The 14,945-nt window shown below is 44.3% G+C and overlaps 1 protein-coding gene across 2 annotated transcripts in view; it reads right to left on the reverse strand.

Annotated features, from left to right (window-relative positions):
• Positions 1–391: 391 nt before the first annotated feature.
• Positions 392–14,945, reverse strand: part of SRC (SRC proto-oncogene, non-receptor tyrosine kinase) — an 89,087-nt gene continuing 74,533 nt past the window's right edge. For both annotated transcript variants that reach the window (XM_079979449.1, XM_079979450.1), the window contains 7 exons: positions 12,165–12,314; positions 9,779–9,934; positions 9,405–9,584; positions 8,160–8,236; positions 7,029–7,182; positions 6,553–6,684; positions 392–4,780 (listed from right to left, as the gene is read on the reverse strand). In XM_079979449.1, the coding sequence (XP_079835575.1) occupies positions 4,572–4,780; positions 6,553–6,684; positions 7,029–7,182; positions 8,160–8,236; positions 9,405–9,584; positions 9,779–9,934; positions 12,165–12,314 (1,058 nt within the window). In that variant the 3' untranslated portion in view covers positions 392–4,571. The remainder of the gene's footprint in view (positions 4,781–6,552; positions 6,685–7,028; positions 7,183–8,159; positions 8,237–9,404; positions 9,585–9,778; positions 9,935–12,164; positions 12,315–14,945) is intronic.

A 14,945-nucleotide genomic window follows, 5' to 3' on the forward strand; every position in this document is an offset into this window, starting at 1 on the left:
TAACTTCATACCATTTTTGGTGCCTTCTCTGGTAGAAATAATCTCTGGTTGAGTCAAATTACCTTTGAGGTGGACAGAGGTCCTCTGTTCAAAAACTGTGGACCTTTCTCTTTGAATGAGATAAGAGGTATCAAATCTCCACTTTGGACCCTTCTGAGCAAAACCCCGCTCTCCAAAACCCCTTTCCCAGTCTAACACTGAGCTGATAACAGCAGAAAAAACATCCTGCTCAAATGAGATGGCAAAACAGAGAATGAATGAAGCAACACGACACCTACTTGTCTAAAACAATTAAGTTCTTGGAAACCCAGTCCTGCCAGAAATTGGTCCTGAATAAGGGAAAATCGGATAAGTGGTGGGGGGATTCTGCCCTTGGAGGTTTGGGGGGGGGTTGGCACATTGGAGACCATCCAAACTTTAGGCATGAAAAAGTAAGACGACCAAGTGATGGCACGGCGACGACAATGAATTCCAGCTAAGTACAATTGCAACAAACATTCTTATCACTTTTAAGAGCCACATGCACTTAAATCAATATCCAAAGCCACTGAGCAACAACTCAGAGGACTCAAGAGCTATATACAAAGGGGGAGGGGCTATCTTACAGCTGTTAAGAAATTCTCCTAATAAAAAGTGTGGTGCACTGCAGAAGGGTTTTCTGTATAATAGAAGTAACCATTGCAACAGAAGGCAGATCTATTTGCATATCGCTTAGAAAGGGTTTTGTGGATGGTGGCAGGCCACATTGGAGAAAACTGCGGAACTGGCGTTCATTACACTTTCTCGCTCTGCAGTGTGACGATGGCAAGGTTCCACTCCAAACATGGGCCAAAAGCTGCTTCAAACTGCTGTTCTCTGTAGGAATAGGGCTGTTTCGTGGACTGTAGGCTTGAGACTTAGTGGCAACCATAGGCCTCAAGCCAGAGAGAGTCAGTCATACTTGTGGCTGAACAAGTTTAATTGGTTTTAATAGGACTTTAAAGGTGGGGAGGGGCGGCTCTATAGATTTGGGATTTTGGGATTTCCAGTACAAGTGTTACATATGGAAATCATTCAGCTATCTGCCTTGTGTCAAATGAAGCAAGTGTAACTATTTGGGTTCAAACCTGGTCAAATGTTGCTGTATATATTTGCACAGAGGCACTTGGCTCTATTCTATTAATGTTTTGGTAGAAATCATGGAATGCCCAAACATAAGGGTTGTAGCCAATGCTAGTCCTACTCACAGCAAACCCATTGGAATTAAGGAATATGACTAACTTAGGTTCATTAATTCCATGTTCCTTAATTTCAATGGCTCTCCTCCAAGTAAGACTTAGTTAGATAGACAAGCACACTGCATGTTGTTGAGGAAGCGACAGCTGAAAGCTTACCTTGAGTGACAAGGAGACCCACCTTTCACTAGTGAGAGTTTTCTGACAAGATGCTACAGCAATCTTGTTGGTTTTAAAGAAGTTAAGATGCTGAAGCAATCTTGTTGGTTTTTTGTTTTTTTAAAAAAATTAATCAGCCTCAACTCACGGCCCACACAACAGGCACTTTGGAAAAATCGCCCTTTCAGTCCCTTTGAGGCTGTGAGTCTGGGATGCAGTGTGTTGTCTGTAGAATTGCCCTAGTTAACAAATCAACGTGGCTCCAAGTCTGAACTCTCATGCCAGCTCCTGGAGTGCATCTCAGGTCTCCCCTAGCGTGATGTGCACAATTACTCCATCTGCCCTTGGGGTGCAGATTCCTTGGCCTAACAAGCGCTAATGTAACAGGCATGCTCCAGCCAAGTCCATTGCAGCTTTATATATTTTGCTCCTCCGTGTGAGTGAAGGTCATGGAGTAAGGTCGCTGCAGCACCAGCTGCTGATGGGACTAGGTACTGGTGCCCAAATCTCCATCTTGTTCGGTTCCTTGCTCTTTCCCAAGAAGGGGATGATTCTGACATGCATTCAGAGACGCATCATCTCGATGATTTTAAAACAGACTGATAGTTGATTCTAAAAGCTTCCCACCTCCAACAGTGCAAAGATTGCCAAGTTGAATTCTGTTGCATATGCACAAACTGAAATGTAAACTGCAACCAGCTGCTCAAATGCCAGCTGCTGTTAAAAACAGCTCCTGATGTGCAGCAGGATGGATATGAGTATGGAAAGCTCTGCAGGATATGTGGAAAGTGACAAGTGATCAAGGAAGAGACTACACAGGGTGTGATCCAGCAGAAGCCTGAACATCCATTTTTAAGGACTTTTATGGCCAAACTATACACTGAATGTAGTTGCATATTTCTCTTCTCTGGCATTTGCTTTTTTGAACTGAAAGCAGTTTATTGTGCTGTGAGTTTTTAGCAGAGTAACACCGCATGATCTGTATCTACCTGCACTTCAACTTAACCATTTTCCTCCCAGTTTCCCCTCCACTCCGAATCAGCTCGGGAAGGGGTAATTTTAACTGAAAGACAGCCAGAAGGTACAAGTTTAAGCAGCCCTCCCCTCTAATGCTCCTTTGGTGAAACTCACAGCCTAGTGACTCAGCCTTTAGTTTACTAGAGGGAAAAATACAGGCAGTGGAATGTAATATGCAGTTTGCTCATTAGTACTTCACAGGGTTCAGCTACTGTCCTCACTTTCCCCCACTGCTTCAGCCAATAAGGCTTAAAAAGATGGAAGGAAGATAGAAGAGGCAAAACAAGGACATTTGGCATGATTTGTACCCTAGGAATAATTGGGACTAGTTTTAGGTCATAACCAAATCAGAAGCATAAACAGGGAGTTGCATTTCTTAAAGGATCGCTCTGTAGAAGGGGCCTGTGTGGAGATTGCAAGCTCTTATCAGTAGTTTTAGAACAAGGCTGGGTTAAACCCCTGACCTAAAATTCTCTCCAGCAAGGAGTCATCCTGGGGATCATATAGCACTGGGACGCAGGTTTAGTGAGGGAGGACAAAAATCAAGTTTTGCAGGGTTCTATGTATTTTGCTACTTTCTTTGTTGGATTTGTTCTTCCCCATGTGCATCACTGACTCATATACTGTATGGGAGAAGGGGGCTGCCCTCAGATGGCAGGGCAATGCAAGGCCTCTTTACCCTGTCAGAACCAGAAGTGCACCCACTGTGCTGATGCAGCACTGCAGAGCAACTTGTTCAGCTGAAGTTTGCCCAGCAGCAATATTATGCCCCTGAGGGACCAAGGAGCCTTGGAAATGGTTAAGATTAAGATGCACTGATGTGAAAAGAGAAGGAACCATGTACTTGATGAATTCTTAAAATGCCATGTGGAAGACTTTTATTCCCTGGGCTAACAGCTGGCATTTAGGGGACTTACGACCCAGGTAGAGTATATCCCTTCTTGCCAGTCTAAGACATTTCTGTTCATAATTTCACTTTATTAGGGTTGAAAGGCTAGGCTGGAAGACAAGCCTGCAGTCCAAGAACAAACACAGCTCTAAAAAATGTGCAAGCCATCACTACCACAAGCATCAAAATTAAAATCCCTAATCAGTTGCAGAGTATGACCTCCTCAAGAAGTTCCTTCAATTCAACATCAAAGTAACCAATGTGGTGCCCTCCTAATATTGGACTACATGTTGGACTACATCTCCCGTCAGTTCCAACCAATACAGTCAATGATCAGGGATGATGGGAATCATAGTTCAATAAAATCTGGAGGGCACCATGTTTGCTATCGCTGTTCCAAGGCAAAGATGAACCAAACCCTACAACTGAACTGCAAACCCAGCACCCTGAGTCCTGTTTCTTCTATGGCTAAGAGCAAGTGCACCACACACAAACACAAAAGACAAGACTGGGCAGACAGTGACACATCCTCAGTGGCCCAGAAGAGAACAGTGGCAGATTGTACATTTATACACATATAAAAAAAGAGGACCATGAGTATATGGAAATGTGACATGTTCCAAATATAAGTGGGCTGCCATTTTTTCCTGGAGTGAAGCAGTCAATCCAATTCCACGCAGTGGGGTTTGGATGGGACAAGGAAAGGGGAAACTGTGCTGGTTTCAGACATAAAGGAGAACAGAAGCCATATGAATTTGAAAAGGCATGATGCTGTAGCATCACCACTAAGTCAATCAGAGATGACCCAAGTGCTTTGAAGCCATGCAGCCATGAAGTAGCCCACATCATCACCATCAGACGCAGCATTGCCATGTTCTTGCTGATGGATGTGAAGGATGGTTTGGAGGGAGGGCAGACTCCAGAGGGCAGGCGGCCCACAGGAATAGGATCCCTGGTTTTTATTTGGCCTCTTCTCTTCTGGAAGAACTTGGCTTTTCTGAAACCCTGTTTTTCTGCACCGTAGCCAACTTCATATCAAAAAGTAGAACCATGACACTGCTAATTTATGACCTATTGAGGCCTTAGGTAACCCATAACAGCCAAGGGCACCACATTTGTTTAACAAAGGGCCCCCCGTACCATCCTCAAAAGGAAGGGCAAATCAGCAGAACGAGGAAGAGACCCTGGTAGGTGCTCCAGACATGTTTCAAGTATGGCTCAAAGTCTCTCGCTTGAGCACATATGCAGTAGGAGCAGCATAGAGTCTTTGGCACTGAATTCTGTTCCCAGATCTATAGGTTCTCGCCTGGCTGATATTGAGGCTCTGTTGATGTGAAATAGTCCTCCAAGAAAGCTTGAAGGTACTCAAAGGTCGGCCTTTCCTCAGGATCCTTCCTCCAGCACTGACACATCAGATCATGCAGAGACTCTGGGCATTCTGGTGGGCAGGGCATCCGGTAGCCTCGCTCTACTTGATCAAGCACTTCCCGGTTCACCATACCTATTGGTACAAAAGCAGACAGGTGTTCAGTAAACACTGTGAGTACTGGTACTACTTGCATGTAAGTGTACATACATGCATACCACTCCTGGATCCCAGACATTATCACTTCTCAGAAAAGCAGTATGCAACCTGGCTCTTCAGTAGAACAGTTTAGCCAAAATATACAGAAGTGTCGCTAACAACGTATGCTCCTGTTTACCAAGTACAGTTCAATTTGCATTACAGTGGAGCGATTTAAGTAGTGTTCCTAAAGTCTGGCATCAAGCAGAGAGGGGGAGCCTGTGGCCCTCCAGATAATGGACTCTTAACTCCCATCAGCCCCAGCCAGCAAGGACAACGTCCAGGGATGATGGGAGCCCAATAACACCTGGAGGGTCACAAACTTCCCATCTCTCACACAAAGCCTGTTACCTTTCTTCTTCTCCTGCCAGCAAACAGAGAACTAGACACTAGCTGGGTATGGGACGCAGGGATTTTCCCCATAGCCCAATCCTGTAATGTGTTTGTAACATACAGATGTTTTTATTGTCTGTAGAAACAATTTTATTGTTTATCAAACTTCTCTTGTATTTAATGTCATTTTTCTCATGCTATACACCACTTCAGGGATTTGAGCCACTCATAATATTACTGATGTGGAACTGAACCATGAATAAAAGGGAGTGGTTTCCCCCTGTAGGCTATCATTTTGCAACAGTAATATATGAATGGGGCTTCAGAATGAAAGCAGAAGTCTACAGAGGAATTAAAACTCTGGAGAAATCCATTTCCCACGAGATGCTTGCTGATTTTGTCTCCCATAATTGTGAAAGGTCTTATTGTTGGTGTATATCCTCCACAAATCATATATTAGCTTTCTTTTTCCAAAGTTATTAATTAATTAAACTCTATCCCACCTGTCTAGCGCCCACGCACCACTCACAATGACGTACAACAATTAAAAATAAAAACAATCAAAATATATTAAAATGGAAAGAACAGGAAAAACCAAGGTGGTTGGGCGAACCCACAAGTCCATGGGCTGCATCTACTCTACCAAACCACCGGATGCAACCTCATAACTTTTATCTCCTGATCTAAACAGCATTAAAATGCTCTGCTTCCTCTTTAAAGATCCCCTGTAAAGAACAGGCAGAGGGATTTTTTTTAACTCTAGTTTTGGAGCTAAGCAACACACCACAAAGTTCAGACATACATTTCCACAGAGTGTTGGAGGTGTGGGTGGGTAAATTGCTGACTTTTACTCTTAAAGAGTAGGCAGGCTTTATCTCTGATATTAGCACTGTAGGAGACAGCATTGTTCTGCTTTGGAGATCCCTGTCCCTTTCCATGAGTAGTGAATGAGTAGTTTGCTATAGCTGGTCTTGTGGCCCCTTTGAGCACCTGTAGAAAGGCCCACCGTATTTTTCGCTCTATAAGCCACACTTTTTCCCTCCTAAAAAGTAAGGGGAAATGTGTGTGCATCTTATGGAGTGAATTCAGGCTGCGCAGCTATCCCAGAAGCCAGAACAGTGAGAGGGATCGCTGTATCAGTGACGGGCTGCCCTTCTCCCTCCTCGGGGAAAAGCCTGCAAGTGCCACACACACACTCCACGCGGGTCATGAAAGGGAACACTGAGCAGAGCCTGGGATGCGTACAGGCTCTGCTCAGTGCTCCCTTTAAAGAATAAGTTTTTTTTCTTGCATTCCCCCTCTAAAAACTAGGTGCGTCTTATGGTCAGGTGTGTCTTATGGAGCGAAAAATATGGTATATAAAAAAACACACTTACCTGGATATGGTACTCGGCCCTTCGTGGCCAGTTCAGTCAGCAGTATTCCAAAGGACCATACATCTGACTTGATGGTGAATCGGCCATAGAGAGCAGCTTCTGGGGCAGTCCACTTAATGGGGAATTTAGCACCTGAACAAGACAGACAAGCATATTGTAAAAAAACAAAACATGTCTTATTCAGCACACACAAAAGGAAGAAATAAAGGATGTTGGCAACCAAGTCTTCCACTACTTCTGCATCATTCACCAGCAGTAGCAAAAGTGCAGGAATCCAGGACATAGAATCATAGAAATGTACTCAACAGTTTGTCATGTTGGCATGAAGGCTGCCTTTTCACGTTGTCTTGATAACGCTTCCTGCTTTTGGGCCGTGGGGCTTTTACTCTGCATTGCTACCCAGACTTCTTCCCGCTCTGAAGCACTAACTAGTTTGCAGCTGCTTATTTCTTCCAAGTGGAAAGTGCAGCTCATACCTTGCCTTGCTGTGTATTCATTGTCCTCAATCAGCCGGGCCAGTCCAAAGTCAGCTACCTTGCACACCAGATTTTCCCCCACAAGGATGTTGGCAGCTCGGAGATCTCTGTGTACGTAGTTCATCCTCTCCACATATGCCATGCCAGATGCAATCTGGAACAATCCCAAACACAAAAGAAAATCAGTGTGGTGGAATAGTTAAGGTAGAGCTTTCTAAACTGTGTGTTGGTTGCAGTGTGTAGGTGTGTTGCACGAATGCTCCCCACACTCCTCCTGGGCTGGAAAGGGTTAGTTTAACCTCCGGTTGGCTAGTAAAACTGAATTACCATGTCACAAAATGAATTACTGTGTTGTGAAAGGATCCATGTCCAAAAAGTGTGTATACCAGTCTAAGGTCCTTGAAGTTCAGGTGGGATATAAATGTAGTAAAAAATATACATTACGAATTAGCGTGAATGATTATTATGATCTATCAGAGCTGATTAGTCAAATCAGCCAGCTCTATTCAGCCCAGGGTTACCAGGATTCAGGTAACTTATGAAGATATAGACTAATGTAGTAAAGCCGTGTGTGTGTGTGTGTGTGTGTGTGAAATATCAAACCAACCAGCAAAAGCAATGAACTTGGAGTCAAATGAGCCTACAGTTCTCTTGAAAGCAGAGGGGCTGAATAAAGCTAAACCTATGAAAAATGAAGTATTTGTCAGCCAATATCATGTGGGCTGCCTATCCTGCATAGCTGCTAATGTTGCACTGACTGAAACAGATGTTCACCAGCACTCTGTCTCAGCTGGCGCACACAGAAAATGAAATATGGGAAGAGGCTTGAATGCCAAAAAGGGAGAGAGACATGGTCAGAGATCTTATATTGGTTTAAAGGAAACCAAAGGGCACTGGAAAATGCTTCCCCAATAACACCCCCGCCAACAGAAAAGCAGCATGTCAGGGAGACAGATTTTACAACAGCTAGTTGTCTTGCTAAATATTTGTATGCAGGGAGATACTATTATAGGCAAACATGCAAAATAGGCATTCCTCCACCAGCAGCCTAGAGTCATACAGATCTGGAAAAGCAGCATCCTTCAAGCCTACAGCATATGTAGATTGGCTCTTAAAGCATGCTACACTCACCTGAGCTGCCATATCTACCAGTTGGGGCAGCCTCAAGTACTTGCCCATCTCCCCTTTCAAGAAATCCAGGAGGCTCCCTAGAGCAGAACATACAATTGTCAGTAATTGAAGTTGGAGCAAACCCTAAACCCTTGCAGATGTTTTCCCTCTGCAGAATTTGCAGCTGTTTCAATCTCACAGAGCAAACAATACAATTTAACTGAGCCAACGAGCTGTTTTTTACAGAGCGTAGAAAGAATTTAAGCCCCAACAAAAACCCTTCATTAGTTTTTTCTCACATCTTGACTGAACTGTAATTTACACTCCTCAAATGTTGCAGCAACATGGGAAGCAAGGGTTGAATTGTAAGTCAGTGGTTTGCCAAACAATCACCAGGCCTCTTCAGTGCTTATTCTTATTTATTAAATTTGTTAAAGTCACTTTTATCTTGCCTAGAGCAACCCAAAGCAACTTAAGGTAAAGGTAAAGGGACCCCTGCCCATTAGGTCCAGTCGTGGCCGACTCTGGGGTTGCGGCGCTCATCTCGCTTTATTGGCCGAGGGAGCCAGCGTACAGGTCATGTGGCCAGCATGACTAAGCTGCTTCTGGCGAACCAGAGCAGCGCACGGAAACGCCGTTTACCTTCCCGCTGGAGCGGTACCTTTTTATCTACTTGCAGTTTGACGTGCTTTCAAACTGCTAGGTGGGCAGGAGCAGGGACTGAGCAACAGGAGCTCACCCCGTCACGGGGATTCAAACCGCCAACCTTCTGATCGGCAAGTCCTAGGCTCTGTGGTTTAACCCACAGCGCCACCCGCGTCCCTCAAAGCAACTTACAAACAGGTAATAAACCCCACACAGATACAATAAAACCACACAAACAACTGTGTAAATCAATTCAGCCCACATCTGTAACACATCCATTTGGTTATGTCAGGCATGGCCAAACTTGGCCCTCCAGATGTTTTGGGTCCACAATTCCCATCATCCATGACCACTGGTCCTGTTGGCTAGGAATGATGGGAGTTGTAGTCCCAAAACATCTGGAGGGCCAAGTTTGGCTATGCCTGGGTTATGTGAATTGGTGCTTAGATGATGCCTAATTGACAAACTCATTTTCCAAATGCTGCCTATTCTGAATGAGGGGGTAAAATGTTTCTGCTCCCAACATTAGATTTCTAGCCCATTTAATTTTGCCCTTTCAGTCTGAGGGAGAGAACATCCAAACAAGGCATCCTTAATGCCTGCTCTTAATACATTGCTCACCTTTACACATGTATTCTGTTACAATATAAATGGGTTCCTCCGAAACCACAGCATAGAGCTGCACCAGCTTCTCATGGCGCAGCTTCTTCATGACCTGTGCCTCCTGCAGAAATGCCTCTGGAGACATTGTCCCAGGTTTCAGAGTCTTTATTGCCACCCTGGTGGTGCCATTCCAGGTCCCTAGAGTAGAAATATAAGTAGATTAACAAGACATCCTTTTCACTAATGAACACTTAAGCTGGTACCATGCCTCCTACGGTTTGTGCAGTCGGGGGCCTTGCCTAATTTCCCCTTGCTGAAAGACATGGCCTGAAATATGCCCATCAGACTAGAAGGCGAATTTTGTGGCTCAGGTACCTGCTAGAAATCCTTACCCATCCACACTTCTCCAAAACAGCCTTGCCCAAGCTTCACCTCTAACCGCAGCGACTCCCGGGGGATTTCCCAAGCATCCTTTGCCAGACCTTGTGTTTGAGGCTTGCTGGTTGGGCAGACATTGGTGAGACGATGACACAAGCCATCTGCATGTTCTGGGGAAGAGGAACATAGATATCACAATAAAGTATAAGAAACATCAATTTAAGTGAAACGTGTCTTAAGAATATGGAACTATTTATCTCCTTCTCAAACCCAGTTTAAATCTCCTTGAGTCTCTATTTCTTATACTCTCTCTCTCTCTCCCTCCCTCTCTCTCTCTCTCTCTCTCTGTGTGTGTGTGTGTGTGATTTTTCTATATAAAATGTTCTTCAAATCCCAAGGAAACACTTAAATGGGACAAGCACGGGACAAGCACCAGAACACTTTCTAAGGTGTCTCAGACTGCATTTCCTATAAGGATTCATTGCCCTACTTAATTGTTCTACCTAACTCAGAGAAAAGAAATTGCAAAAAACAGTTATTTCCCAAAAAGCGCCTTCTTAGAACCAGGTTCCTAATGCCAGATACTGACTCCAATGTAAGAGAAAGAAACTTATCACAACTTCAGAAGCACTATCTATGATTCATCAAACATCTTACCATGCTAAGAAGTGAAAGATTTTAAAATCTTAAAATACAGTTATGAAAGGCAGATATCTATGTCTTGGTCTGATTTCATACTGATTGCCTACTAGAATTTCCAGGTTGCTGCCAGAAACTTAATTTCATAATTGCCCACAATTCTACATTATCAGCTAGAAGTCCACATTGTTGGAAACAACTAATATCTTAAAGCTCTGAAGACTACTGAATGGTTGTTCAGTTGGGACTCAGAAAGTGGCAGGTCAGCTTAGGGCCAGTTCAAAGCAAACAGTGATCCCATAATTCAATTAGGAACTGCACATTTTCTTGGATGCAGTGAAGTACTACCAACATGATCAGAACCATCTATGTCTGAAGACAGAACATCATCCAAGAAGCTGCCCAGCTTCTTTTCCCTACCATCTCGATTACCAAATGTAAACCGACTTTCTTTTTTCATCCCATCTCTCTCACTATTTACCATTCTTTACCATCACCTGACAATCACTTCCTGTCTCTAACACTGTGCCAGTATCTACCCAGGTCAGAAGTATCCAGAAAATATGTATCTTTCCAACTTATTCTCTTCTCCAGCAGAAACCTCTTGAAAGGGCACACCTTGTTCAGTCTTGCCATCTTGCCATCCTGCTTGATGCCAGGCAGACTGAGATTTGCAGCTTTGTGGTGCAGTGGCAGCTTGACTATAATACCATTACAACCTTTTGATTTCATGAAATCATAGAACTCTAGAGTTGGAAGGGTCCTCAGGGTCATCTAGTCCAACCCCCTGCAATGCAGGAAATTCTGCCCACAGCCGTCCCTGGGTGGGCTCGAACCACCAACCTTCTGGTTACAAGCCAGACACACTGATGCTCAAGATCATGATGGATCAGTCTGCTTAATTATCATGGAATAATATACAGGGAGCCAATATAAGGAGCCAATATGCTGTTTTATGGTAGTGGGTGGCAATCTCTGTAAGTACATATGGTGCCCATAAGATGCTGTCCAAGTATGTTCACTTTTGCTCATGGCTACTGGTCCCATCACCTCCTGGCAAATAGAAGGGGAAGAAATGGAGGCAGTGAGAGATTTTACTTTCTTGGGCTCCATGATCACTGCAGATGGTGACAGCAGCCACGAAATTAAAAGACGCCTGCTTCTTGGGAGAAGGGCAATGACAGGCCTAGACAGCATCTTGAGAAGTAGAGACATCACCTTGCCAACAAAGGTCCGTATAGTTAAAGCTATGGTTTTCCCAGTAGTGATGTATGGAAGTGAGAGCTGGACCATAAAGAAGGCTGATCGCCGAAGAATTGATGCTTTTGAATTATGGTGCTGGAGGAGACTCTTGAGAGTCCCATGGACTGCAAGAAGATCAAACCTCTCCATTCTGAAGGAAATCAGCCCTGAGTGCTCACTGGAAGGACAGATTGTGAAGCTGAGGCTCCAGTACTTTGGCCACCTCATGAGAAGAGAAGACTCCCTGGAGAAGACCCTGATGTTGGGAAAGATGGAGGGCACAAGGAGAAGGGGGCGACAGAGGACGAGATGGTTGGATAGTGTTTTCGAGGTTACCAGCATGAGTCTGACCAAGCTGCGGGGGGCAGTGGAGGACAGGAGTGCCTGGCGTTCTCTGGTCCATGGGGTCACGAAGAGTCGGACACGACTAAACGACTAAACAACAACAACAAACCTTAGACAGAGCCTCTGTATTCTGCAATGAAATCCTGTATTATCTGAAGCCAAAATGGCACTTACTGGAGTAATAGGCCACCAGTTGCTGAAGGCTGCTGAACTGTGTGCGGGAAGTGATGTAGAAGCCACCGTTGTCCAGCTTGCGGATCTTGTAATGCTTCACGTTGAGTCCCTTGGCATTGTCAAAATCTGAGACAGAGAGGCAGTAGGCACCTACCAAGAAAAAGCAGACACAGCTCAGGATTGGGTTTAAGAGATACTTTGCAGCCACTGTTTAGCAGAACTTACTACCAGTTATTCATTATTCATTATTATTAGACATTATTCATTATTTCAAAGGTTAGAATAATATTAGACGTAATAATATTAGAATAATATTATACGTTATTCATTATTTCAAAGGTTAGAATAAAATATTAACAACGCTGCAGAAGTTCAGATCAATGTTTCCCAAACTTGGGTCTCCAGTTGTTTTTGGATGACAACTCCCATCATCCCTAGCTAGCAGGACCAGTGGTCAGAGATGATGGGAGTTGTAGTCCAAAAACAACTGGAGACCGAAGTTTGGGAAACCCTGGTTTAGATGCCCAAGGAACGAAGAAGAGGTGAAAGACTGTAGCTCAGTGGTAGAGTCCCTGAATAATAATAATACCCTGCCCATCTGGCTCGGTTTCTCCAGCCACTCTGGGCGGCTTCCAACAAAAAGATTAAAAATACATTAAGACATCAGTCATTAAAAACTTCCCTAAACAGGGCTACCTTCAGATGTCTTCTTTGCAAACCAAAGGTCCCAGGCTCACTCTCTGGCATCTCCAGGTAGGTCTGGGAGAGACCCGCCTGAGATTCTAGAAGTATGTTGTCTATCGACATTGACAGTACTCAGCTAGATGGACCTATCATTTGGCTCAATCATCTGGCTCAATAAAAAGCAGCTTCCCATGTTCCTATACCCGGATTCATATGCATATACCCTGATTCAGCCAGCATGGATGTGATATGGTCCATCTTGTAAAAAATGAGAACAAAGTACAGTATAGGAAAACTAATATATTAAAAACCTTATCTACTCATCATTTCCTTGTGGCGCTTTAGGATGGGGGAAATGTTGAACACACAGGTTTTCAAGGAAGCCTCTCACATGTCTTCATGACATGTCCATGAAAGGAAGCTGGTGCTGCCGTCAGCAGGTTAGTAACTTCACAGCAGAATTCACACGAAGGGAGGGGGGCAGGATGCAGAGTAGATACCTTTGAAGAACAAAAGCAGCTGGCAAGGCCAGGTCTGTCTAATTATGGCCTCCAGCTGGCTCAGCCTCCACTCTGATCCTGTCAAACTTCAGCAGCTAATTTGTGCAGGGTTAACGTAAAGCTCAGAGACCTTTGCTGCAGCACCTCAAGGGGAGGGAAATAGGTACTGGCAGCAAATCTATAGGGAACTGTGCTTTCTTCCTGTATTGCTAATGCTATGCACCAATTATATGGGGAAACTGCTGTTGCATTAACACCCAAAAGCTGACACAAGTTCTGTGGAAGCTAGGATTATTGGGCAAAGGTTTTCAAACACAGGACAGCAGCATTTTTGAAACTGGCTTTTTAAAAGAGCTCTTGTGTGTTACCCGCAACACATGACTGCAATTAATAATGTGAACGAACTATTTAGTACCTGAATGGGATATTAATGTTCTGTAAAGTTTAAGGCCATTAGTAAAGCATAGGTAAGGGTAAAGGACCCCTGACCGTTAGGTCCAGTGCGGACGACTCTGGGGTTGCGGCGCTCATCTCGCTTTATTGGCCGAGGGAGCCGGCGTACAGCTTCCAGATCATGTGGCCAGCATGACTAAGCAGCTTCTGGCGAACCAGAGCAGCGCATGGAAACGCCGTTTACCTTCCCGCCAGAGCGGTACCTATTTATCTACTTGCACTTTGACGTGCTTTCAAACTGCTGGGTTGGCAGTATTAACTCTTCCTCTCCTTTGGCTTCTTGTATGCTCCTAACATCTGCTCCAGAGGGTTGGGGGGAGCCTTCCAGAGCAGATGGGAACCCCCTCTGGAGGCTGGGGGGAGGGAGAAAAGAAACTGGAGCTTCTGTTGTGCAATTGATTTCCTTAGAGAGTGATCCCTGTTAGGAAGACAAATACCTAGCTAGGTACCAAAGACATCCTGGCCACATTGGCTACTGCTTTTGTCCTCAATGGAATCACCACCATCCCATTCCTTCTGCTCTGTGGCTAGCCACAGAGTGTCTCGCACATCACACATTATTTGTATGTCAGCTCTCAACTTTAGTTCCAGGCAAAAACATCTACAACATAATAAACCACCAGGTTACAGAGGTTGCATGAGCAAAACTTTCTATGCAGAGATAATTGGCAACAGAACCAGATACCCGGATTCTGAAGTGAGAAAAAGCTGAACTCTGCAACCTGCATGAATTATTCAAATTAAGCATGCTTTCCCTTATTTTGTTTAGATATTTATGCTTCTACTAATCATGTGGAGGAGCTAGGGATCATGCACAGCACAGAGGTCTTCCTCCAACATTTGGAAATCTTATTTAGCCATTTCTCCAGCTTACACAACTGAAGAGGCACTGCTTGCCTGTTCTCAAATCTATTCTCACATCCACAAGAACTAGAAGTTGGTTTCCTGGGCTGATCACACACAAGGATTTTGTATATATGGCATTGGAGATATTTTCAGAGAAGAGCAGAGAAATCTTGAGTTGAATATATTGAACAGAATGTGGCTGGCAGACATTCTGTCACTGCTGAAGTAACCACACATTCCTACTATATCTCCAGTCCTCTCTCCTCACTCTAATAAATATCTGACCTGTTCACAGCAA

This window comes from Podarcis cretensis, assembly GCF_951804945.1.
Source record: "Podarcis cretensis genome assembly, chromosome: 6".
Classification (NCBI taxonomy): domain Eukaryota; kingdom Metazoa; phylum Chordata; class Lepidosauria; order Squamata; family Lacertidae; genus Podarcis; species Podarcis cretensis.